At 43.5% G+C, this 27,130-nt stretch overlaps 1 protein-coding gene across 2 annotated transcripts in view; it reads right to left on the bottom strand.

Annotated features, from left to right (window-relative positions):
• Positions 1 to 27,130, bottom strand: part of CREB3L1 (cAMP responsive element binding protein 3 like 1) — a 49,751-nt gene that overhangs the window by 19,063 nt on the left and 3,558 nt on the right. For both annotated transcript variants that reach the window (XM_063438733.1, XM_063438734.1), the window contains exon 2: positions 979 to 1,192. In XM_063438733.1, the coding sequence (XP_063294803.1) occupies positions 979 to 1,192 (214 nt within the window). The remainder of the gene's footprint in view (positions 1 to 978; positions 1,193 to 27,130) is intronic.

Here is a 27,130-nt window from a genome sequence, read left to right as displayed (position 1 = left end):
TCCCAGTTCTAGATGAAACTGGAACTCAGGAATCCTTCAATTATCCGAGGTCCTGGCTCCGTAGATCTTTAAAAATCGTCAAGACAACAGTGTATTCATCACTTTACAGGCAACTTGTGCAGAGAGCCGAGGGTGGTATTATGTGACAAGTGCGAGTCTGATTAGTCAGTAACCCGGACACAAGATTTTGCACCATCTGCTGATGATGTCATTCATTTCCTAGAATCCCCAGATGTAATACGTATGGTAGTCCATACTGGTGAGACTAATGCATGTCAATATTGGAAGCGATTTTTACAGAAGTTAGGCGTTTAAAGGAACAGTACAGCGTTAGGAATACAAACCTTTATTCTCAAAGCTACAGTGCCCCTGTCCCTTAATGTATCAAGGTCCCCACCCGCCCTATTCTCCGAGGAAGCCTTCGTACCTTTTTTGAGTACGAAGGCTCCCTCGGCACTGCTCATCTCTCCGCCTCCCGTAACGCCACGGAGGAGGCATGGTCTCGTAGAGGAGCATTTGACGACCTAATGTATCTGAGCAGCGAGCGCATTCAAACTTCCCCATAAGAAAGAATTGTATTCAATGCTTTCCTATGGGCTTCCACGTCACGTGACAGAAACACCTCAGCATGACCGCCACTAAAAGTGGATTTAACCCTGCAATGTAAATATTGCAGTCTCTATAAAACTGGGTTAAGAGGACAAGGATGGGGCACCCAGACCACTTAAATTAGAAGAAGTGGTCATGGTTTCTCGGATGGAAGAATCAGCTTCTGTGACAACTTCTAAGCTACACATTCTTAAAAACTTCGGTCTACAGTCAAAAATTTCAGTCTACTACAAGAAAACTTTTGCAATGGTTTGCTGAGCACTTTTTTTTTTTATAACTTGACTTACTTCGAGAGTTATTTACAGAATACTGCTCCAGTGTAGATGACACTTATACATGTACATGGCTAATTAGATATAACTCACTCACCGTTTGGACCCTCTTCATCTTCCTCCTTGATAGTGAACGCTGGGCTTTGAGGGGCTGAATCTCCACTCAAGGAGTAGCTGTGCTCCACTTGAATGGCTGGTGCTGGACTCTCTACGTCCATGTCGAGCAGAGCATCCCGGTCCAGCAGCGGTGGATCATCGAAAAAACTGTTAAATAACTCATTGGAGAAATCATCGAGGGCCTCCGAGAAGTGCTGGAACAGAAAAAGAGAAATTGCAATCAGATAAGAGAAAATTGGAAATAAAATGTGGGCATAATTTCATGTGCAAAAGACACAGGGCTGTACCGCTGTAGCCCTTTGCCAGTTGTTGGGCTACAAAATCTATATTTTGTTGCCCCAGTCTGGGATTTTAATATCCTACCCTGAGGTACACCAACAGATAGTTAGGTTTGGTGGCATCACTCCACATTTCTCTACCCCTTAGCATGGTCATGTCCTGATAATATCAGAAGTCACAGAATACATGTAACACTATGCACGTTTGTTATAACTAGGCAATGGATTCACGTCAGGATTTGTTGAGACTGGTGGCAGGTTGGACAGTAGCCTAGCATCAGCAGAGCCATGCCTAAGAGAGATACAACTTATCTATTAAATGTCATTTTATGACTAGTGTCTGTGATGAACCGCCTGGCACCCCGACCGGGTGCCTCCGTCAAACGATGCTCCTAGTTCTCACCGAGGACTCCAAGCCCTCCACCAGACACCATCAGCACTGTAGCCCCTTAGCTGCCACAGCTTGGCTGGGGTCTCGCCGTCCTCCACCTCCACCCACCCTGGACCCGAGACCAGCTTCCAGTTGGTGAACCTCTCCTACTCCAAAGAGTATACCAGGAACAGATCTTATAAGCAGGGCCGTCTTTAAATTTGATTGGACCCTGGGCAAGCATTTACTTGGGCCCCCCTGACTACATATAGATACACACAAATGCACTACTTGACACACATGCAGATACACACTGACCGCATATAGATACACACAAGAACATACAGATACACACAGACACACACACACACAAACACTGACATACATGCAGATACAAAGGTACACACACTGACTACATATAGATACACTGACACACATACAGACACACAAATACACACAAATACACTACCTGACACACATGCAGATACACACTGACCGCATAGATACACACAAGAACATACAGATACACACAGACACACACACACACAAACACTGACATACATGCAGATACAAAGGTACACCCACTGACTACATATAGATACACTGACACACATACAGACACACAAATACACACAAATACACTACCTGACACACATGCAGATACACACTGACCGCATAGATACACACAAGAACATACAGATACACACAGACACACACACACACAAACACTGACATACATGCAGATACAAAGGTACACACACTGACTACATATAGATACACTGACACACATACAGACACACAAATACACACAAATACACTACCTGACACACATGCAGATACACACTTACCGCATATAGATACACACAAGAACATACAGATACACACAGACACACACACACACAAACACTGACATACATGCAGATACAAAGGTACACACACTGACTACATATAGATACACCGACACACACACTGACACACATACAGACACACAGATACACAACCTGACACATGCAGATATACAGATACAAACACTGACACATACAGATATACAGATACAGAGACACATTCTGACAGACGTACTGACACAGACAGCCATACTGAAACACACATACACAAAGACATACTGAACCACACAGACACTGACGTACTCACACACACAGACATACAGATACACTGACAGACATACTGGCACATATACACACAGACAGATGGACATACTGAAACACACAGACACTGACAGACATATTGACAAACACAGACATACAGAACCACACTGACACTGACAGACTCACACATAGACATTCTGTCACACATACACACATACTGGAACACACAGACACTGACAGACATACACACATACAGACATTTTGACACTCACAGGCAGCCATACTGAAACACACATACATACTGAACCACAGAGACACTGACAGACACACGCACACACAGACATACTGACACACTGACAGACATTCTGGCACACATACACATAGACAGACAGACATACTGAAACACACATACACACAGACACTGAGAGACAAAAACACATACAGACATTTTGACACTCACAGACAGCCATACTGAAACACACATACACACATACATACTGAACCACACAGACACTGACAGTTTTTTGGGGTGGATAATCAATTCTGAAAATATTGCCTATTTCAAAATCTAAACATATTGCGTTCTACCATTAATTCTGACAAAGTTACGCATCAGAATTAAAAATCATCAAAACTTATAACTGTGTTTAATGTTTATCATTGTCCAAATGAGTTTTTTGGTGGCTTTTTGATAACACACGCACACACAGACATACTGACACACTGACAGACATTCTGGCACACATACACACAGACAGACAGATATACTGAAACACACATACACACAGACACTGACAGACTCACACACACACAGACATACTGGCACACCAGCAGACATACACACATACATATATACCGACACACTAATTTTTACACTCATGCAAAATTTGCTAACCACCCTCCAGTTTCTTACCTTTTCCTGGAGGGTGGCTTCCCTGGGGTCCAGTGGGCTGGCTGGGGTGGCTGGGAGTTGAGATCTCGCTCTCTCCCGGCCTGGCCCCCTCCGGAACAGCTGATCCTCCTTCCTCCGCGCGGCTCCTTTTTCTGTGGGAGGAAGTGACGCGCGGCTGTCACTTCCTCCCAGCCGGCTGCCGAAAAGCAAGGGCCCGGTCGCGCTGTTAAAGCGCCACAGCGCCCGACCGGGCCCCTGCTGACACAGGCCCACCGGGTGGCCCTAAGTGCATGGGCCACCCGGTGAGCCCCCATAGTTTGCGGGCAGAGGGCAAACGGAGCAGCTGTCTTGGGCCCCCCAGCAGGGACAGGGCCCGGGGCAGCTGCCCCGTTTGCCCCGCGTTAAAGACGGCCCTGCTTATAAGAGCTAGTGCATAGTGATTAGAACCCAGGGGAGTATAATGAGTTTAGCAATCCCCAGAGTGAATGTAGCTGTCCCCTCCACACGAGTCGAGGATCTATGTTCAGGGTGAAGAAGAACGGATTTTAATGGTGCCACACGTGGCCTTATATGACAATGCCCATGCAAAGGGTATGCCCACATGTACCTGATGTCAATACAAAATTACAAGCCAATAACAACAGGGTTACAAGGCACGACACTCCCACACACAGCACACAATCCCTCCCCTCTGCCTGGGAGATAATGGAGTCAGATACTGTAATAACTCAATTATCTCCAGGCAGGAAAAAAAAACATATTATAAAACCCCAAAAGTACCCCAAAAACACATAATATCCCCACAGTTGTCACATCCCGCGATAGCCCTGATCTGAATGACCAACATATTCAAAAATCATCCAGATCAGTTCAGGGGTTCAGGAATTTCTTGGAAGTGACATTTTTACTGACCGCACGCATGGCCCCATGCCCAAAACAGTTCCAGAGAATTAGGCTGTGCGGTCGGTCTACTTCATGGATTCGAAGTGCAATAAAAATACAGAACGTAGAGAGTTCGTATGGCACTTAGTCTATGTCTTTCCATCGGGAGTTTATTCTTACCGAACGCTGTTCAACCCCCGTTCGAATAGCAGAACATCCATGGAAGGTAAATAGTTAGCAATGTTCGTGTCGTTGAGTGTCCAATTTGAGTTCCATGTACTCGTGGCTTAAGATGGTCGATTTCACTTCCATGTGTACGAATGTCAATTCGAACCACTTCGACCGTTCGGAAGTTCAAAGTGCCGCTTCGAACCACTTTGGAAGTTCGAAGGGGTAACTGTCTAAGTCCAAAAAGGGCACAAACAGTGTTTTTAACCCCTTAAGGACCAACCTTCTGGAATAAAAGGGAATCATGACATGTCACACATGTCATGTGTCCTTAAGGGGTTAAGCAGAATCTATTACAGGGGCCATAGTCACAGGGTAGGGGGCTGGCAAACAGGCTCCTCCAAAAGCTAGTGGCGAGGTTACTTCCGCCACAGTGTCATACCAAGATACAGCATGCCCATGGCTTAAATTGGGGTATATGTGCATGGATGTTTTTATGATAATGTCCCACACAAGCACTTTACAAACTCTCATTGGTTTGTTTGTGCGATAATAACTTACAACAAGTGAATATGGGTTCTGAATCAGGAACGTCCCATGAGATCTGTGACTGTTGGAAGGTGCAATATATTAAATTATTATCATTACTAAAAGGGAAACACAATAAGCCTTTTACCCCTCCCTATTTGATAGCATCCAGATCCTAGAGGAATAGACAAACATGCCTTGACTATGCACCTGGATTATCTGAGTGCCAGAGGTCTGACACAATGAATTGGGTATACCTTGGGTATTCAAAGGGTTAAATCATAATTCAAACAGCTCTAGGTTACACAGCAGGTCTCCCTCCATTGGGGTAGGACTACATGTTTCACAATGCTCTGTAATCAAGTTAAACAGAAAGAATGTCATTTGCGGCTGATTAAGGTTTACACGAGTTATAATTTGCACAATAGCTGGCGAGCTACATATTAACCGAGCGCAAGTGATAGAATTTTCCAAAAATACTCTAAACCTGCACACTTTGCTCAGCCCTTCTGGCACACAATGTATTATGACTTTGCAAAGTCGTTCTCACACCTATGGCACCCAAAGGATTAATTGTGACAATTGTGGAAAATGAACTCTTCAGCCAGGTACAAGTTATAATACCACCCGGCAGCATGAATTATTTTACCCATATTCCTTAAGTAAGAGAAAGATCTGGCAAATCTAGTATTACATAACGATTGGATTCAGACAGCCTCCCTCCAGAACGCAGAGTTTAATAGATTACATCTAAAGGGGAGATTTGAATTTTTACAACACACACATGTACATAACGGAACCCATATGTAATAAACAGTACTTCACTTCACGGTACAGAACACTTTGTTCGAGGTACATGGAAGGTGAGGAATTGGTTAATTCTGTAGGAGAGCCGGCAGGAGACCTGGAAGCTGGATTGGCTGGTTAGTGACAGTCCCAAGCAAATGGGAGAGGAGTAGGCAAACCAGCAAAACGTTAGAGGAGTTATATGTTTGGCTGCAGACGCCAGGAGTGCAGGGTAAGAATGGAGCAGTCACTCCTATTGGTGAGTCAGAAGAGCACATCACTCGGTATGTGCAACGAGAGTGCAGCACAGAATGTCAGTCTAATCCGTGTGTGCTCACCAAGAATACTCACATTTTAACGTGCGTACACCGTGGGTACAGCAAAGCCCATATCATAAGCACATTAAATACTGTACACAGGACGCCCAGAAATATCAATGTTGTATGCACTCAGAAAACAGTATATATATCACAGAAAGTGCACTAGGGTAAAACTACAGCCCACGCTGTGTGCCACAGATGTATATCATCCTCCAGTGAAGAGCACTAGGGATAAAAAAAGAGCCCACACTGCGTGCAACAGGTGTGCATCATGCTTTATCATACTTGGGTTAAAGCACAGCCTACACTGTGTGCACCAGTAAAGCCCAGCCCCCATTACGTACACTAGAAGCAGAGCGCAGCTCAGCACATATTGTGTGCAACAGGAATGTAGAACAGTTCACACTGTGCGCACAGGGGTTGGACACAGCACACACTGCGCACACCTGGGATATAGCTTAGCTCATGCTGTGTGCAGCGGGAATAAACCTCTGTTCATACAGTGTACACCAGTAATAATGCATTACTCACACTGTGTGCACCAGGAATCAACTCCTGCTTATACGGTGTACACTAGGAATAAAGCCCTACTTCTACTGTGTACACCAGGAATAAAGCCCTACTTATACTGTGTACACCAGGAATAAAGCCCTACTTATACTGTGTACACCAGGGATCAAGCCCTGCTCATACTGTGTACACCAGGAATAAAGCCCTACTTATACTGTGTACACCAGGAATCAAGCCCAGCTCATACTGTGTACACCAGGAATCAAGCCCTGCTCATACTGTGTACACCAGGAATAAAGCCCTACTTATACTGTGTACACCAGGAATCAAGCCCAGCTCATACTGTGTACACCAGGAATAAAGCCCTGCTCATACTGTGTACACCAGGAATAAAGCCCTGCTCGTACAGTGTACACCAGGAATAAAGCCCTGCCCATACTGGGTACACCAGGAATAAAGCCCTGCCCATACTGTGTACACCAGGAATCAAGCCCCGCTCATACTGTGTACACCAGGAATCAAGCCCTGCTTATACTATGTGCACCAGGAATAAAGCCCTGCCCATACTGTGTACACCAGGAATCAAGCCCCGCTCATACTGTGTACACCAGGAATCAAGCCCTGCTTATACTATGTGCACCAGGTATGAAGCTTTCCTCATACTGCGTACACCAGGTATAAAGCCCTGCTCATACTGTGTACACCAGGAATAAAGCCCTGCTCATACTGTGTACACCAGGAATAAGGCCCCGCTCATACTGTGTACACCAGGAATCAAGCCCTGCTTATACTATGTGCACCAGGTATGAAGCTTTGCTCATACTGTGTACCCCAGGAATAAGGCCCTGCTTATACTGTGTACACCAGGTATAAAGCCCTGCTCATACTGTGTACACCAGGAATAAATCTCTGCTCATACTGTGTACACCAGGAATAAAGCTCTGCTCATACTGTGTACACCAGGTATAAAGCCCCGCTCATACTGTGTACACCAGGAATAAAGCCCTGCTCATACTGTGTACACCAGGAATAAAGCCCTACTTATACTGTGTACACCAGGAATCAAGCCCCGCTCATACTATGTGCACCAGGTATGAAGCTTTGCTCATACTGTGTACACAAGGAATAAGGCCCTGCTTATACTGTGTACACCAGGTATAAAGCCCTGCTCATACTGTGTACACCAGGAATCAAGCCCTGCTTATACTATGTGCACCAGGTATGAAGCTTTGCTCATAATGTGTACCCCAGGAATAAGGCCCTACTTATACTGTGTACACCAGGTATAAAGCCCTGCTCATACTGTGTACACCAGGTATAAAGCCCCGCTCATACTGTGTACACCAGGAATAAAGCCCTGCTCATACTGTGTACACAAGGTATAAAGCCCCGCTCATACTGTGTACACCAGGAATAAAGCCCTGCTCATACTGTGTACACCAGGAATAAAGCCCTGCTCATAATGTGTACACCAGGAATAAAGCCCTGCTCATAATGTGTACACCAGGAATAAAGCCCTGCTCATAATGTGTACACCAGGAATAAAGCCCTGCTTATACTGTGTACACCAGGTATAAAGCCCTGCTCATACTGTGTACACCAGGAATCAAGCCCTGCTTATACTATGTGCACCAGGTATGAAGCTTTGCTCATACTGTGTACCCCAGGAATAAGGCCCTGCTTATACTGTGTACACCAGGTATAAAGCCCTGCTCATACTGTGTACACCAGGAATAAAGCTCTGCTCATACTGTGTACACCAGGTATAAAGCCCCGCTCATACTGTGTACACCAGGAATAAAGCCCTGCTCATACTGTGTACACAAGGTATAAAGCCCCGCTCATACTGTGTACACCAGGAATAAAGCCCTGCTCATACTGTGTACACAAGGTATAAAGCCTTGCTCGTGCTATGTGCACTAGGAATCAAGCCCTGCTCATACTGTGTACACAAGGTATAAAGCCCTGCTCATACTGTGTACACCAGGAATAAAGCCCCGCTCATACTGTGTACACAAGGTAGAAAGCCCCGCTCATACTGTGTACACAAGGTAGAAAGCCCCGCTCATACTGTGTACACAAGGTAGAAAGCCCCGCTCATACTGTGTACACAAGGTATAAAGCCCTGCTCATACTGTGTACACCAGGAATAAAGCCCCGCTCATACTGTGTACACAAGGTAGAAAGCCCCGCTCATACTGTGTACACAAGGTAGAAAGCCCCGCTCATACTGTGTACACAAGGTATAAAGCCCTGCTCATACTGTGTGCACCAGAATCAGAGCACATCCTGCAGTTTGTAAAGTACAGCCATACCATGCACACCTGATGTACAGCACAGCTATGTCATGCTCCGGCCATACAAAACAGGTTTAACCCCTTAAGGACACATGACATATGTGACATGTCATGATTCCCTTTTATTCCAGAAGTTTGGTCCTTAAGGGGTTAAAAAAAAACTAGCCCAACAGGAAGAATTCTCTAAGCTAATTTTCTGTTCTTCCATTTCAACTACTGGCACCTTAAATTTGAGATTTACTTTGAATTCTCACGTTAGTAAATAAGCCTGCAAATACATAGTGCAGTCCACACGTCATATCAGAAAAGCAAGCAGACAATGTCAGCACAGGATAAATACGCTCACATTGTGCGCAGGTGATTACCCACCACCTCCTCCAAATAAGAGCATGTATTTCATTAAGGAACACTCACACTAATTAAACGATCAATAATTGTGTGAATACACCTCTATGGTAACGTCCCGGGACACGGCCTGGGAGGGAGAAATCAGTTTGAATGGCAGGTTTCCGGGACACAAATCTCCCAAAGTTCAAAAGTAAGAGGAATTGGAAAGATGTCTCCCGGCTGGAGAGAGCAATATGAGGCAGACACGGGCGGCAGGTCCAACTGGCATCAAATCAAAGGAGCAGCTGCTCAAAGCTTAGAAAGGTCCAGCTCTTCTAACCAGAGCAATGTGTATATCCAGCGCACAGCCTGAGATATGGGGTGAGAGGAGACCCAGGGACACAAACAGAAAGAGAGACATTCAGATAAAACAGAGACATGGGGAGACAGGGGTTATACAGATATAGCAGCGAGACCAGAGCTATGGAAAAGAGATAACTGTAAATTGCAATCCAGCATCACTTCTTTTCTGACTTTTGGCTAGTATCGCTCTACACTAATTAATGTGATCACAAACCATTTTACTGATGGTAATGCTCGTCAAGTTCGATAATAACGCAAAATTAAAGGGGTACCCTGAGCACCCAAACAACTTTAGCTTAAAGGACCACTATAGTGCCAGGAAAACAAACTCGTTTTCCTGGCACTAGTGTTAATACGTAGGTCCCCCCCAAACTCATGGCCTCCCTCCCGCCGGGCTCAAGAGGGGTTAAGGGGTTAAACACTTACCTTTCTCCAGCGCCGGGCTACCTTGGCGCTGAGGACTCTCCTCCCTCTTCCGACGTGCGCATTCAATCAGTCCATAGGAAAGTATTTCTCAATGCTTTCCTATAGACGTCAGCGTCTTCTCACTGTGAAAAATCACACTGAGAAGCGCAGAAGCGCCCCTAGTGGCTGTCATTGAGACAGCCACTAGAGGCTGGATTAACCATAATGTAAACATAGCAGTTTCTATGAAATTGCTAGGTTTACAGCTGCAGGGTTAACCCTAGATGGGCCTGGCACCCAGACCACTTCAGTGAGCTGAAGTGGTCTGGGTGCCTATAGTGGTCCTTTAATCAAGCAGTTTTGGTGTACATGCCCCTGAGTCTCACTGCTAAATTCTCTGTCATTTAGGAGTCAAATTGATTTTGTTTCGGTTTATCCATTCCTAGCCACACCTCCCCTGGCTGTGACCACAACAGCCTCCAATAAAAATGTTTTCGTTTTCAAAATGATCTTACAGCATGATGTGTTTACTTTAGAAGTTCTCATCTCCTTCTCGGTTAATTGAATTTAAATTACATACGAAGCTTTAGAAAGACATTGGCTGGCAATGGACTATGCATCTCATTGCTGTTTAACTGCATACACTTCTCATTATTCGGGTAAATGAGTTCAATGACAGCCAAGTGAAATGATGTTGCTAATATGTGAGAGGTGTGTAATCAACCTATTATGTTATATATGGACATTACATTGCCTTTTCCAGTATTGTGTACATGTGTATCTGTTCTGTTATCACGTAATAAATTTGGTACTGTATTAGAGAAACACTAAGTACCATAATCACAACAGTGCACTGTCGTGGGTATGGAGCAAGGAGTGCCCTGGCACCCATTAATGTAATTTAGTCAAAGCTTACTGGGGGGTCCGTGGTCAGTTCTCCTGAGCTAAGCTCTGCTGCGTATAACCAGCCCATTAGCGGAGAGCATCAAGTAGTTTGTAGTCCTTTTTTATGTTGACTCTGCTAAACATTCCATTAAAGGTTTGATAACTCATCTTTGACAGGATTGTGAGCGCCAAAACGTGAGTGTTTAACTAAAAGGAACCCTATAGCATTAGGAATACAAATGGTACAAGTTGTCTCCCATTCTGATGCCTTCCTATAGGAAAGCATGGGGAGGATAATGAGGCAATCAAATGGTCTCTATGAAAGCCTCTAATTCAAGAGTTCTCAGCCCAGTACTCAAGTACCCCCTACCAGTCCAGGATTTAGGGATTACCCTGGTGTGTCTAAAATGTTTTTTTTTTTTTCCTTTCTAAAAACACCTGAGACACACGGTGAAACGAGATTCTCTAATTTCTACAGAAAGCAATCACTCCACTGACAGTGCAACAAGTGACACCATACTTTTGTGAAGGAACATGAAAGAGACTTGCTGGTTGAGTAAAGGCCACCAGTAAGTGTCTGTTTGTGTTATCCCACTGACCTGAAAGAGAATTACAGTGTTTAAATCCCCAGGACACCCATAAAAACAAACAGACGGAAGCAGCAAGTTTGAATAACTTCCCAAACACCGATGGTGGCCAAATAAAACAAGACAAGTCCCCAAGACCCGTATGACCCACTGAAGATGATCGGAAAAAGAAGGTTATCCATAACGTTTCATAAAGATACAAGATGTAAAAGGGGACTGTCATTTATCTGGATATTACACTATGGAATAAATTGTAAAAAATAAAAATAAGAATGCATGTCAATGCTCTGTTTTCTTTTAAAATTGTATTAAAGATTTAGCAAATCACAATCCAGTTTAGTCTAGGCACAGCGAGGGCACACAATGCAAATGAGGCAGACAAATAGAAACACTGTTTCTGTCTCTTCTCCTTTTCCTATACAGACTTATAGGTACAAAGGCTTTTTATACATTTATTTGTTACAATGATTATGATGAAGCCGATTCTAGGATTTACAAAGTTCACAAGTCCTTCTGCCCATTGAAAAATATTGTAAAAAGACCAAAACACAAAGTAAAAACACAAACCATAAACACTATAAAATCTCCCAAGAACCTCCCCTCTAATGACTGGGGGGAAAAGATACAAAATTAATAGCAGCTCCACCAGACAGGGGACAATGAGGATACCTATTCCATCACCACAAAAGGGCACTTGGCAACATTTGTACTCCAGACTAGGTCTTCATCAATAAAGATATCTTTATGGCATCAATTGTATTGCAACGCTACTACTGAATTTTTTGATTCTGGGTTTGAGACCTCAGCTTTGTTTGCCGGCCAGGTTGATGCGTGTCTTTACAAATATTACACCCGGGGAGCTATAACAGCCTGCAGTGCTTTCTACGAACACTGCCGAAATGTGAAATACCTAGAATTGCAGTCACACACAAACTCCAAGACACTAAAACAAAACTAGGCAATCACGGACTGCTCTTTAGCTGTGCGAGAACACCGATCACTCTCGGCTTTGCTGGCTGAGAGTGATGTGAGTGGCCGTGAAAGCAGGACAATAGAAATGACCAGTTGGAGCACGGCTGATTATAGCTGCCAAAGAAGATTTGTAAGCCAGCAAAAAGAACAGAGAGATAAGAGCGTATGTAACGGTCTACGGTCCATATGGACGAGTTTGAATGTCTTGTGCGCTGTCCATTTTTTTTGTTTGTCTGAGTCAGAGGGAAATCCTGGGTTTTAGGCCAACAAGATGCAATTGAACAGATCATTTATCTGTGTCTCTCAACTGCAGAAACTCTAAACAAAACAAGAAACAATGGGACATTTTGTGTTAGATCCTTTATACCTCCCAACATTTATTTTAAACGGACTAAGAGGGACACTTTAATTTCTGGGGTGTGAGTGGGGGTGTAGCAAGGGGTGGGGCTGTTCTGTAAAATATCAAGTGAATTTATACAACAAAATGTTCAGAGCAAGAACAATGTATTTTATTTACACAGACTGATTTCTAGACATTTATTGTAGTTTAAAGACACATTACTGGGAGTATTATTGCTGTGGAGCCCTGTTATACACTCAGACACATTACTGGGAGTATTATTGCTGTGGAGCTCTGTTATACACTCAGACACATTACTGGGAGTATTATTGCTGTGGAGCTCTGTTATACACTCAGACACATTACTGGGAGTATTATTGCTGTGGAGCTCTGTTATACACTCAGACACATTACTGGGAGTATTATTGCTGTGGAGCTCTGTTATACACTCAGACACATTACTGGGAGTATTATTGCTGTGGAGCTCTGTTATACACTCAGACACATTACTGGGAGTATTATTGCTGTGGAGCTCTGTCATACACTCAGACACATTACTGGGAGTATTACTGCTGTGGAGTTCTGTTATACACTCAGACACATTACTGGGAGTATTATTGCTGTGGAGCTCTGTTATACACTCAGACACATTACTGGGAGTATTATTGCTGTGGAGCTCTGTTATACACTCAGACACATTACTGGGAGTATTATTGCTGTGGAGCTCTGTTATACACTCAGACACATTACTGGGAGTATTATTGCTGTGGAGCTCTGTCATACACTCAGACACATTACTGGGAGTATTACTGCTGTGGAGTTCTGTTATACACTCAGACACATTACTGGGAGTATTATTGCTGTGGAGCTCTGTTATACACTCAGACACATTACTGGGAGTATTATTGCTGTGGAGCTCTGTTATACACTCAGACACATTACTGGGAGTATTATTGCTGTGGAGCTCTGTTATACACTCAGACACATTACTGGGAGTATTATGGCTGTGGAGCTCTGTTATACACTCAGACACATTACTGGGAGTATTATTGCTGTGGAGCTCTGTTATACACTCAGACACATTACTGGGAGTATTATTGCTGTGGAGCTCTCTTATACACTCAGACACATTACTGGGAGTATTATTGCTGTGGAGCTCTGTTATACACTCAGACACATTACTGGGAGTATTATTGCTGTGGAGCTCTGTTATACACTCAGACACATTACTGGGAGTATTATTGCTGTGGAGCTCTGTTATACACTCAGACACATTACTGGGAGTATTATTGCTGTGGAGCTCTGTTATACACTCAGACACATTACTGGGAGTATTATTGCTGTGGAGCTCTGTCATACACTCAGACACATTACTGGGAGTATTATTGCTGTGGAGCTCTGTTATACACTCAGACACATTACTGGGAGTATTACTGCTGTGGAGTTCTGTTATACACTCAGACACATTACTGGGAGTATTATTGCTGTGGAGCTCTGTTATACACTCAGACACATTACTGGGAGTATTATTGCTGTGGAGCTCTGTTATACACTCAGACACATTACTGGGATTATTTATGCTGTGGAGCTCTGTTATACACTCAGACACATTACTGGGATTATTTATGCTGTGGAGCTCTGTTATACACTCAGACACATTACTGGGAGTATTATTGCTGTGGAGCTCTGTTATACACATCAACAATCTGGAGCTCATGGAAAAGAGGGGCATCACATGCTACCAGCTGCTACAGTGATACCATTAACTCTCTATGCCATGTCGTACAAATTCCTCTGTTACCTTTTGTCTCACCTCCACAGTTTACCTTTAGATTGTAAACTCACGGGCGAGCCCTCTACCTGTTGTATCGGTCTGTTCTTATTGTATTGTCTTTTTCCCAATTGTACAGCGCTGCTAAATATGTTTTGCTCTTTATAAATACCAGTAATATATAAATAAATAAAAAATATAGTATAGAAGGGGGAGGCAGAGGGATTTAAGCCCCAAACAGGGCCAATTATGTGAAGAAATATGCAGATATGGATCCACCATCAATTCTTCAAGTCAAGGAGCTGACGTGAGAATCACAGAAAATTCAAAGCGCATTCAAAGTGAATTTCAAATTTAAGGTCAAAATAGCTGAATTGGAAAAATTCTCCCAGTCACGTATGCTCTCAGTTGGGCTACTTTGGTCTTCCCTTTGCAGTTCTCACCTAATCATTTGCAAGGTAATTCACTAAACAGGGGATTCAAACTGAATTCAAACGGAATGTCAAACTTAAAGTCAAGTAGCACTGGAAAAAAAGAATCTAATTCAGCTATGCTTTCCATTCAGCTACTCTGGCCTTACATTTGAAATTCACCATGAATTCTCACCATAGTAAATAACTACAGATTTCCCAAGCAAAACATTTGAATGTAACATTTCCAAGTGCTGCCCATCACTACGTATTAACGATGTGTCCAGGAAAAGATGGTGGAATTGGCAAGTTGGCAGCCCTAGCATCGCGTGCGGAGATATTTTAGGCCCAACATTTAGCTGTCTGATTGCAGAGCTATTAACCAATGTTTGAATTGTTGGGACTTTAAAGGGACACTATAGGCACCCAGACCACTTCAGCTCATTGAAGTGGTCTGGGTGCAGAGTCCCTGTCAGTTTATCCCTGTTATTGATAAACTGCAATAATTACCTTGCAAGGTTGTCTCCCAGACAACCAGTAGAGGCTCTTCCAGGTCGTTAGGCGAATTTTGGTCACCTGACGCTGGACGTCCTCAAGTTCTGCATGAGGAATTCCAGCGTAAGCTAAAACCCCATAGGAAAGCATTGACGGCTGTGACATTGGCTGAGACTACAGGGTACTACAGTGCTAGGAATACGATTTTAACCCCTTAAGGACCAAACTTCTGGAATAAAAGGGAATCAAGACATGTCACACATGTCATGTGTCCTTAAGGGGTTAAAGTGAAGTTTTACACCAAAATAGTCAAATGAAAAATAAAACTGACGTGGAGATATTTTCTTTTCTCACTTGGCTTTTTCGACATAAAATCTGAAATCCCAACACTTTAGTAAATAACTGATCAAAGTGGCAGCTGGTGAGAAGACAGGTCTTATAAAAAAACTAACACACAGGCAGACACTCCTCACCCACAACGCACACTACTAGAACACAGCGCCTTCACCTCTGCCTGCTGTTTGCATTTAAACAAGGCACTTGGACGGCTCCAGGATATGCGAACCAGGATGGAAAATGTCAGTATTGAGGGAAAGGAAAAATAAGAGAAAATACAAAGAAGGGAGGGGCAGAAAGAAACAGACGGAGAGAAAAGGGTGAGAGAGAAAAAATGAGAAAGAAAATGTACGTGTGAAAATTAGATCAGAACTAAACATTTACTAAGGTTTACAAGGAGAGTGTAGATTTCCCAGGATATAATGTCGGTATTACTTGACATAGGGAGACATTTCAGTACAATGAGTCACAGACTGACCCCCAACTTTGCACAGAGTAGCGGACAGGGGGGGGGGGGGGGGGGATGAGTCAGAGACAGACCCCTAAGCTGTAGGAGGTGGTGAGTAAGAGACTGAGCTACAGCTCAAGGGAGAGCAGTGAGTTAATAACTAACCCCTAAATAAGCAACTCATTCAGTGACCAGTATAGGACCCCCGCCACTGCAAATAATAATGGTCTGGTGCTTATTCGCTAAGTAGTGAAAACTGGATCACAACATTTAGGCTAAAATGGTCAAACTGTTATTGAAGTTGTGTTGGATGTTTTTTCTGATCAGCTATTTATGGCTACATTTTCCGATTTGGGTTTCGGTTCACTACATTTCAGTGTTTCGCAAATAAACCCCTGTAAGTCCATTTTCTGGCGCTCCTCTCTGTAAGAATCCCCCCCCCCCCGCACACACACACACACACACACACACACAGCAAACTCCTATAACTGACTGTAAATATTATGCTTAAATCACTTCCTTTCCGTCAGTCCTGTCTGAACACTGCCGTTTGGTCAGGATGTATGCAGAGTGCGAGGTTCGGCCCAGTGCTGCATGGGGGAATGGAAGAGACTAGTTGGTTCATTGTAAAAAACATGAAGTTAAAAAAAGTTAATTTAAAAAGCCACGGATAAAAAAGCATGAGACAATAATAAAGCTGGGGTCCGTGGAACACAGCATCATTCAATCAGGGTTGTCAAACTCCGTCCCCTCAAAGGTTTTTGGATTACAACTCCCATCACTCTTTGCCTGTTTAAGAATTGGGGAAGATGTAGCCTTTCAATCTGAGGGTTTGGGCTATCACAAAACAAATGGGACAATAAAAAGAATGTTTGCGGTACTGGTTCCGTAGGGTTTGAGTGGGGTCAGAAATATACAACTCCCATGATTCTCAGCCTATTTCATTCATAGAATCATGGGAGTTGTAGTTCATCAACATCTGTAGGGCCGGAGTTTGGGGAAGCCAGTCTACACTACCCCAACACTAACGATCCCCCAAATCCAAATACCTTCATCAATCCTGGCCTTTCCCTTAATGGCAACCTTCTAAATGCCATATTTTGTGAGGCCTTTTAAGGACGCTTGGGTCACGCGCCCGCAGCATCATAATTGCAAGTCCTATTTCTCGGAGACATTTAGAATGTGCCTTCTACGTCAACATCTAAAATGTATACAAACAGATTACAGCAAATGCAATGGCATTTTGGACATTTAGACAAGGAAGGTTTATTCAGCTGTTATGCTTTGTTAACAGCTTTCAGTTTACTGATAATTAGATTTTTATGAGATTTATGGGGGCTGTAATCCCACCGGTAAGTCTGAATAATCGAGAGTTCGCATTTAAATGGTAAAAAGGTGCGCAGAATAAATAGCCAATGTTACAATGTACGCTTTAAAATGTCAGAGCGTCAACTATTGTCTAATATTTTGCATTTGCAAAGACACAGGGCTTTTAAAAATGAATATTCTATCACAATGTTTATTGTGAATTTGTGAGCGTCAAACTTGTGATGAATGTAATGCGGGGTGAGTTAACATTTTTTTGGCAAACTAATTTTAAAAGTTCATCCAGAAACATGAAATAATTTGAAAAGCTTACCCAAAAATATTAAATCGAAGCCATAGAATGTTAGCGCCCTAGTTTGTTCCATTTTAACTAGGCTAAATATTTAGAAAATTCAGTTGTCTATCCCTGATTTCCCATCTCCTTACAGAATCCGCCTCCCTGCACCCTTGGGATTCTATACATGAAGTCTTGATTTTTCACAACATTTAACGTCCTGTTTGAGGCTGCTAAAATTGAGGTCTGCAGACTTTTTGTTTGTAGGGTTTCTCAATGTCTTTCCAAGCTGATTTAAAAGGGAAGCGTCTGTCTGTAATATTTACTGATCCATGTGCAAGTTGAAACAGTGAGAAGGACAGAATGTCCTCCTATAGTGGAACCGGCTCCAACCAACATGAGCAAAAGAATGGACCCTATCAATGTTCTGGGCCAGCTAGTGGCAATTACCATCATTGAGAATCAGGCCAACACCTGATCTGTCATTGGGACCAGTAAACATCAAGATACCTGCACAAAAATAAATGTAAATATAAATTATTCCCACCACCAATATAACCAAATACTTAACTGGTGTGGGAATATATTACAGTTTCCCCAAAAGAGCCCTCCCAGTAATTCTCCCTCCAATCAGTAGGACGAACACAGACATTTGTGGAACTGACCTTTAATACATTACTGGTGCCCCAATCACCAAAGCTAACCTAATCTAAATCCATTAGACGTGACTATGGAGAATGGTCTATGATTTTTAATCCGAAGTCTGATGACTCTAACATGAATCCATTGACACCAGCTTTGACTAGAGAGTCCTTACACAACTTGCAGGATTAATCAGTCACTAAGTCCAGATGTAACGGCTCGACACACGCTTTTGAAAATGACCCCCAAATAGGCAGGTTGTCAGTCAAATATTTACCCCAGTCCAAAACATGTGATCATATGAGACTGATAGCAATTCCGTTTTCTAAAAGTAACTCAAGAGTCTACAAATAGGTCAGTCGTAGCTACAATGACTAATACTACATAAAGGAACACCCAACCTGGTTAGGCTAAACCATGGTCATTGAAAACTAGACACAGTAAGAGAGCAATAATACATTGATATTAACTCCTGAGAATTTGTATTTTCATCATTGGCCAGGCAAAATCCATTGAAAATATAATTCTCAGCCTCAACCAGGTTTAAATTTAAATTCAACAAAGTTAGAGCTTAACTTAGGCAAGAATAAAGTCCTGGCTAGTAAAGGCTATCCTTGAACTCAAGAAGACTAAATTAGAAGCTTGTGCATACTAAACACAAACTCAAGAAGACTAAACTGTAACCTTGTGAAGGCTAAACACAAACTCAACAATATTAGCAAGGTCTTCAACGAAACTGTCCACCAACAAGATTAAATTGACAGCAATCCCAAGCATAACCTAAACAAAATGAACCTTTGGAATAAGTGGGACTTATCCATAACTTACTTAGAAACGTAGGAGATATTTATGAATAATATAAGGTTATCATTAGTGAACGCCAATCATCTTCAGTCAAAAAGAATTTCAAACAGAACAGTATTTATTAAGTGATATCTTACTGGTTAAAATGGTAAATGATTTAGGTAAACTGGAAACATGGTCAGAGTTGTGGTAACTGACATTTAATGTGGATAAGTACAAAATGATGCATCTTGGACGTAAAAACCCAAGGGCAGAGTACAGAATATTTGATAGAGTCCTAACCTCAACATCTGAGGAAAGGGATTTAGGGGTGATTATTTCTGATGACTTAAAGGTAGGCAGACAATGTAATAGAGCGGCAGGAAATGCTAGCAAAATGCTTGGTTGTATAGGGAGAGGTATTAGCAGTAGAAAGAGGGAAGTGCTCATGCCATTGTACAGAACACTGGTGAGGCCTCACTTGGAGTATTGTACGCAGTACTGGAGACCGTATTTTCAGAAGGATATTGATACCTTAGAGAGAGTTCAGAGAAGGGCTACTAAACTGGTTCATGGATTACAGCAGTGGCTCCAAAACATTTTTGGTTCAAGGTGCCCTTAATATTTTAATATTTTTCCAAGGTGCCCAAAGTCATAAAATGTTCTAGGTTGTATATATGTACAGCGCAGTGGCATATACTGGGCCCCTGTTCGGCAGTAATGCTTGCCGTTCAAGCGCAGATCCAGAACCTAATCTTGGGAGGGGCACTGGTAGATTATTTAAAGAAACAATCCAGGCACAATAACGACTTTATATGGGTTATGGTGCCAGTAGTGACATTGTGCCCTCCCAGAGTAAGTAGTCAAACTGTTTAAGAAGAGTTTGACAACTTACCTGACATCTGCTGGGATAAGGGCTATAGAAGGATATGGGGCAGTAGTGTGTGAGGGGTGCAATATGTGTGTGTGTGTTTGTGAGGGGTATGTGTGTGTGAGGGGTGCAGTGTGCGTGTGTGTGAGGGGTGCAGTGTGCACATGTGTGAGGCATGCAGTGTGTGTGTATGTGGGGTAGCTTGTGCATGAGGGGTACAGTGTGTATGGGGGCGGTGTGTGTGTGGGGGCAGGTTGTATGACGGGTACAGTGTGTTTGTGAGGCACAGTGTGTGGGGGGGCAAGTTGTGTGAGAGGTACAATGTGTGTGGGGCAGAGTGTGAGGGGTACAGTGTGTGTGTATGGGGGGTAATGTGTGTGTAAGGGGGCAAAGTGTGTATGTATTGGGGGTAATTGTGTGTTTAGGGGCAGTGTGTGTTTTTGGTAGGCAATTGTGTGTATGGGGGTAATGTGTTTGTGTATGGGGGGGCAGTATGTGTGTGGGGAAGGGCAGAGTGTATGTGGGGGGGAGCAGTGTGTGTGTATGGTGGGAGTTACTGTGTGGTGTGGGGGTGGGAAGGCAAATTTATAAATATATATATATTTTTTTATAAATAATAATTTTCAGAACCCCCCTCCCTGCTTACCTTTCCTGGGAGGGGGGACATTTCCGGCAATCCCTGGTTGTCCGATGGAGAAACCTTGGTGGTCCCAGTGGTGAGAGTGAACTCTAGCAGCCTCAGGAGCTGCTAGAGTTCACTCTTGCAATATTCAGAGCGTTGACGTGGTAAACGCGGCAACACTCCGAGCTCGTGAGCGGAGAACCCGGCAGAGGTGCAAGTTAGAGCTTCCCCGGGTCCTCTCTCCCTCCCTCCCCTGTCGGCTGCCAGCAATACAGTGTTAGCGGGCCAGAGACGGAGATCTCTGATCTCTCCTTCGGTCCTGCAGAGCTGGCCGGGGAGAGGAAGGCATGGTTCCCAGTACTATCATCATATTGGGGGCACCGCGGCACACAATTTGGGAACCGCTGGATTACAGGATAAATCTTATATAACCAGGAAAGGTTAAAGGATCTGAACATAACTTGGAGGAAAGACAAGACAGGGGGGATATGATAGAAACATTTAAATACATAAAGGGAATCAACACAGTAAAGGAGGAGACTATATTCAAAAGAAGAAAAACTACCACAACAAGAGGACATAGACTTAAATTAGAGGGACAAAGGTTTACAAATAATATCAGGAAGTATTACTTTACTGAGAGGGTAGTGGATGCATGGAATAGCCTTCCAGCTGAAGTGGTAGAGGTTAACACAGTGAGGGAGTTTAAGCATGCGTGGGATAGGCATAAGGCTATCCTAACTATAAGATAAGGCCAGAGACTAATGAAAGTACCGGTATTTAGAAAATTGGGCAGACTAGATGGGCCGAATGGTTCTGATCTGCCGTCACATTCTTCGTTTCATGTTAAATGGATTACAAACGAGAGGAAGCAATGTTTAGTGCATGTGCCCTTCAATAGATAAGACTCATACTCTTATAAAATGATGCACCATCTAAGATGTTTTGCTTGTTCATACTGAATGCTGCGCCATCATAGTAAACACAAATCACAGAATTTGAATTTATCAGTTCTGTGTTGACGTACTATTATGTGATTTAGAAAATGAAATAGATCATTATTGTTCCCCACAGACAAAAGAGCAACATTGTATCTAAATATCACAAATTAGTTAAAGGTGAGAGTCTGGAAGTTGCAGCCCAAAAGTTGTACCAAATAATATCCCTCAGTCTGACTTCAATAAGAAGAAAGATGGGCTGAGAAATATCCAACTACTTAACCTCCAATTCATGGAGACAAGCACGGTCAGAACAAGAATCGTTTAAATCAGAGACATTCATTCAAAGAACTTCTTCCAGCATATTTTTCTCATATAAGTTGTTTCATCTCCGTAATGAAATCATGAAATGTGGTGTCCGGACTCTCAAAGTATCTATCTGCATTAAGATGTTCTATGATTCACATTATCCCAGATGACAATATTACTGTGTGAAACCAGGGGGTGAATCCTGTCACTGCAGCGGCTGATGGCAGTGAATCTCATTAATCTCAGCCAGTCAAAAGGCTACGAACATTTAACTCAGAGACTTGGAGAGGTGATCTCTATGCGTTCAATGTTTGACCAAGCGGCCAAATTTAAGAGTGCAAAGTATCAGGGAGGATGCGACGGTTATTTATCTCTCTGAGTGATTTGGATTAATACATTTAGTAAAGTTGCGGATTAGAATTGAACTACCTGCTGGCCTCTAGGTCAAGGGACAGCAGCCATGCATGGCTTTCAAGGCTGCCAGAGACAAACATTGGCCAAACAGGAGTCCCCGTGGAACGTCATATATCAGATAGTGTAAACTGAGTGGTGATTGCAGGTGGTGACGAACATTCCTGAATTTTACGCATTGAAGCACTTAGAGGAAGTGATCTCAGATTACTTCCTTTAATCACCTGTGAATGGGAATCTGCACTGGAGTAGAGCAGTCCACAGCAGTTATCGCAGCTCCTGCCATTGACCTGAACCTGGCGCCCGGTCTCCAATGGATCCCAGGGAAGCCATCCACATTGATAGATATAGACAGAGCTGCAGAATAAACCTCCCCCTCATACAAATAATACAAACGGCCCACACACAAACACACACAAACACGCAGTCCCCACAAACACAGCACCACTGACAATCCACATACATGCACACAACCCCACATGCAGCCTCTCACACTTACAATTCCACAAGCAGCCCCCATACACAGCCTGCATGCATAGGTGTCATACACAACACCTCAAACTACTCGTGAACATATACTATATAACAGCCCATATACGCACAAATACAACGCTACAAAGCAACTGCAGCCCCCATAAATACCACAGGCAGAATACGGGAACATGTACACCTCAATTTAAAAAAATAGTACCGGTACACCAAGGGGCTTTAACCCCTTAAGGACACATGACGTGTGTGACATGTCATGATTCCATTTTATTCCAGAAGTTTGGTCCTTAAGGGGTTAAGATCTTGTTTTGGTGCAATACTACTAAAGGGTTGCCTACCCCTGCTCTGGGTGTTTATTGTTTACAACTCCCACACCATCAACCATCATATGTACCATCAGATAGAGACGTACCCAAGCAAAAAACTCCATGTTGGAGTTGCGTCCATTTCTTAATGATAATGTGTTATAAAAGTGAAAAAATAAATGTACCAACCTCTCCAAGATTAAGAAGAGACTCCACCAATCAGAAACTCTCATTCTGGTCTATGTTGACTAAGTCCACAATCTCCTGTCTCCCAGAGGCTTATGGGACATGAAGTCCGGACCAGGCCCGGACTGGCCATCGGGCACACCGGGCAAATGCCCGGTGGGCCGCGGGGGCCAGGGGCCGAGACCGGCAGGGGAAGGTCCCCTGATCTCCCCTGCCGGTCTATGCAGGGCCGGCACTATCCGAGCGCCGGCCCCGCTGTGTGCCATGGCGGGCCAGTGAGGAGATCAGAGATCTCCCTCACTGGCCCACTTAAATAGACCTGCGGCTGGGGAGGGAGAGAGAGGACCCGGCGGAGCTCTTTCTTGCAGCTCCGCTGGGTTCCTCTCGCGAGATCGGGAGCGTTGCTATGGCAACGCCCCCGATCTCGCGACACTCACCACTGGATCACCAGGGATCGTGTGCGACTGCCAGTCCCCCCCTCCCAGGTACCACCATGCCTGTCCCCCCCCCTCCCAGGCTAAAAGTAAGAAGGGAGGGGGGGATTTAATGCATTCTTAGTTTTTTTTATTTGTTTATATACCCCCCTAGTTTTTTTTATTTGTTTATATACCCCCCTAGTTTTTTTATTTGTTTATTTACCCCCCTAGTTTTTTATTTGTTTATTTACCCCCCTAGTTTTTTATTTGTTTATTTACCCCCTAGTTTTTTTTTATTTTATTTACCCCCCTTAGTTGTATTATTTGTTTATTTACCCCCCACCTAGTTTTGTATTTGTTTATTTACCCCCCTAGTTTTATTATTTGTTTATTTACCCCCTTAGTTTTATTATTTGTTTATTTACCCCCGCTCCCCCCGGTTTTATTATTTGTGTATTTACCCCCCTTCATTTTTTATTTGTTTATTTACCCACACAACATTTACACACAGCACTCTCACACACATCACACTCAGCACTCTCACACACATCACACTCAGCACTCTCACACACATCACACACAGCACTCTCACACACATCACACATCATACACAGCACTCTCACACTCAGCACTCTCACACTCTCACACACAACACTATCACACTCAGCACTCACAACACTATCACACTCAGCACTCACACACATCACACTCAGCACTCTCACACACATCACACTCAGCACTCACACATCATACACAGCACTCACACATCATACACAGCACTATCACACTCAGCACTCACACACATCACACACAACACTCTCACACACATCACACACATCACACAAAACACTCTCACACACAACACTCTCACACACATCATACACCGCACCCACACACACACATCACACACAGCACTCTCACACCCAGCACCCTCACACAAATCAATCACACACAGCACCCTCACACAAATCAATCACACACAGCACCCTCACACACACTGCACCCTCACACACACAACACACACACCACATCCATCACACACACATACTGCGCCCCTCACATACACCCCCCCCCCCCGATACACTGCATCACACACATACACAATACTTCCAAACATAGTTATATAATATAGCACCCCTCACACACACAGCACCCCTCACACGCATACTGCACCCCTAAACACATTACATTCCAGACACACACTACATCCTTTACCCAACTCTGGATCATCTACACACATACACACACTAGATCCCTATATACACTCTGAATCCGTTATATACGCACACTCACTAGATCTCCTATACACATTCTGGGTCCTTCAAACACACACTAGACTATATATATATATATATATATATATATACACACACACACACACACACACTCTGGATCCCCTATACACACACCAGATTCCTTGTAAGCAAACACATACTACACCCCTAAACACACACTCTCTACAAACACTACATCACCTATAGATAAAAAAAAAATATATATATATTTTTATATGTATATATATATATATATTTTTTTTTTTTCATCTATTTATTCCTTGGCGCAACCTTTCTCTTTCTGTACTGTTTATTCCTTATATAGAGGGTTAGAGGGTTACCCTCTATAAGGTTGCTGCCTGTTCATTATAATTTTAGCGCTAACCTACCACCTTTTTTCTGGACTACATCACCTATACACACACACACTATAGCCTGTATGCACACACTTGCTACATTCCCCTATACACACATTCTCTACAGTCCCTAGCCACATATGCATTACATTACACCACAAACACAACACAACTAAAACCGACCTTATTACACAATACCACACCACAATCAGCTCACTCTACACACACGTAATACCACAAGCAGGCTCCAAACACATGCACAATACTCTTTCCTGGCATTTTTGTCTCCTGGTATCCATTTATAGAGACACCAGAGACAAGTTGCAAGGAAACACAGTGCAAGCATGTTATTAAATTTGCTTGCGCTGTGCAGAACAAATACAGGGCTTTTTTCTCATGCTTGAGCTCTTTAGCAGAGTTCTGCGTATGGTCTGCCCTGGAAGAGCATTGAACCAACATGCTCACTTTGAGAGGGGGCGTGTTTGTCATTAGTGATGACCAAACACACACCCTCTCTGCCCCGCCCCCTTCTTAGTGGGCCGCTGTGATTAAAAAATGCCCGGGCCGAATTTTCTTCCCAGTCCGGCCCTGGTCCGGACCCAGCAGCAGTGCCACTTGTCCTTTTTCTGAATATGCGCCCATGGCATTGTAGGCCACTATAGTGCTACGAAAACAACTTAAAGTGTCTCTAGTTATTCATTTGAAAGGTTGTGAGGTATGCTATGATCTAATGTCTACGATACATGTGGTCCTGGAAACAGGACATCTGACTGGCAGACCCTATTAGGTGGTCACAAATGCTGTATGTTTTATCACATGGTCAAGGCAAGCAAACCTGATTCATGTTAAAGGGAACTTCAAACACTATATATGCAGTTTAAACATATAGATTATTGCGGTGGTAATGGTGCTAGGAGGCAATGGGTGCAGTCCTAACATTTCCAAGCAGTATCTAAAAAGACAGTGCAGGGCTTAGCTCATTGGCTGAGAGCAATGAGCTGATATTCTCAAACAATGAGCTAGCCCTGCACCGGAGCCTGCGCTCCTTAGCCATCAAAAGGTTCTTAAATGGTTTGACAGCTTACAATGAGGGAGGGCGTGTGCCAGCGCACCTCTTGACACCATATTCACTCCAAACATTAGAACCACATTGTGATTGGAGTGTTCCTTTAAAATGACAAGTTAAACATTAGCATCACCTGTTCAAGTCATCAACAAGTGGCAAAATTAAACCTTGTCTTCTTACAGTGACTGGGCATCATGAGAATTGTAGTCCACTGCATCAAGGGAAGGTAGCAGAATGGGACAAACCATAAGGTGACGATCGGCAACTGCCTAGAGTCCAAGGGTTAGACAGGGGCCTCAGAGCCTCGGATCATCCTGTAAGACCCTCACCCTAAGTATCCCCTAGCCCTTGCAGCGTCATTAAAAGTAGCTTAATCTTGAAACAAGCT

This window comes from Pelobates fuscus, chromosome 12 (assembly GCF_036172605.1).
Source record: "Pelobates fuscus isolate aPelFus1 chromosome 12, aPelFus1.pri, whole genome shotgun sequence".
NCBI lineage: Eukaryota > Metazoa > Chordata > Amphibia > Anura > Pelobatidae > Pelobates > Pelobates fuscus.
The sequence above is the reverse complement of the archived record's forward strand: the minus strand, read 5'-3'. Positions and strand labels throughout refer to the sequence as shown.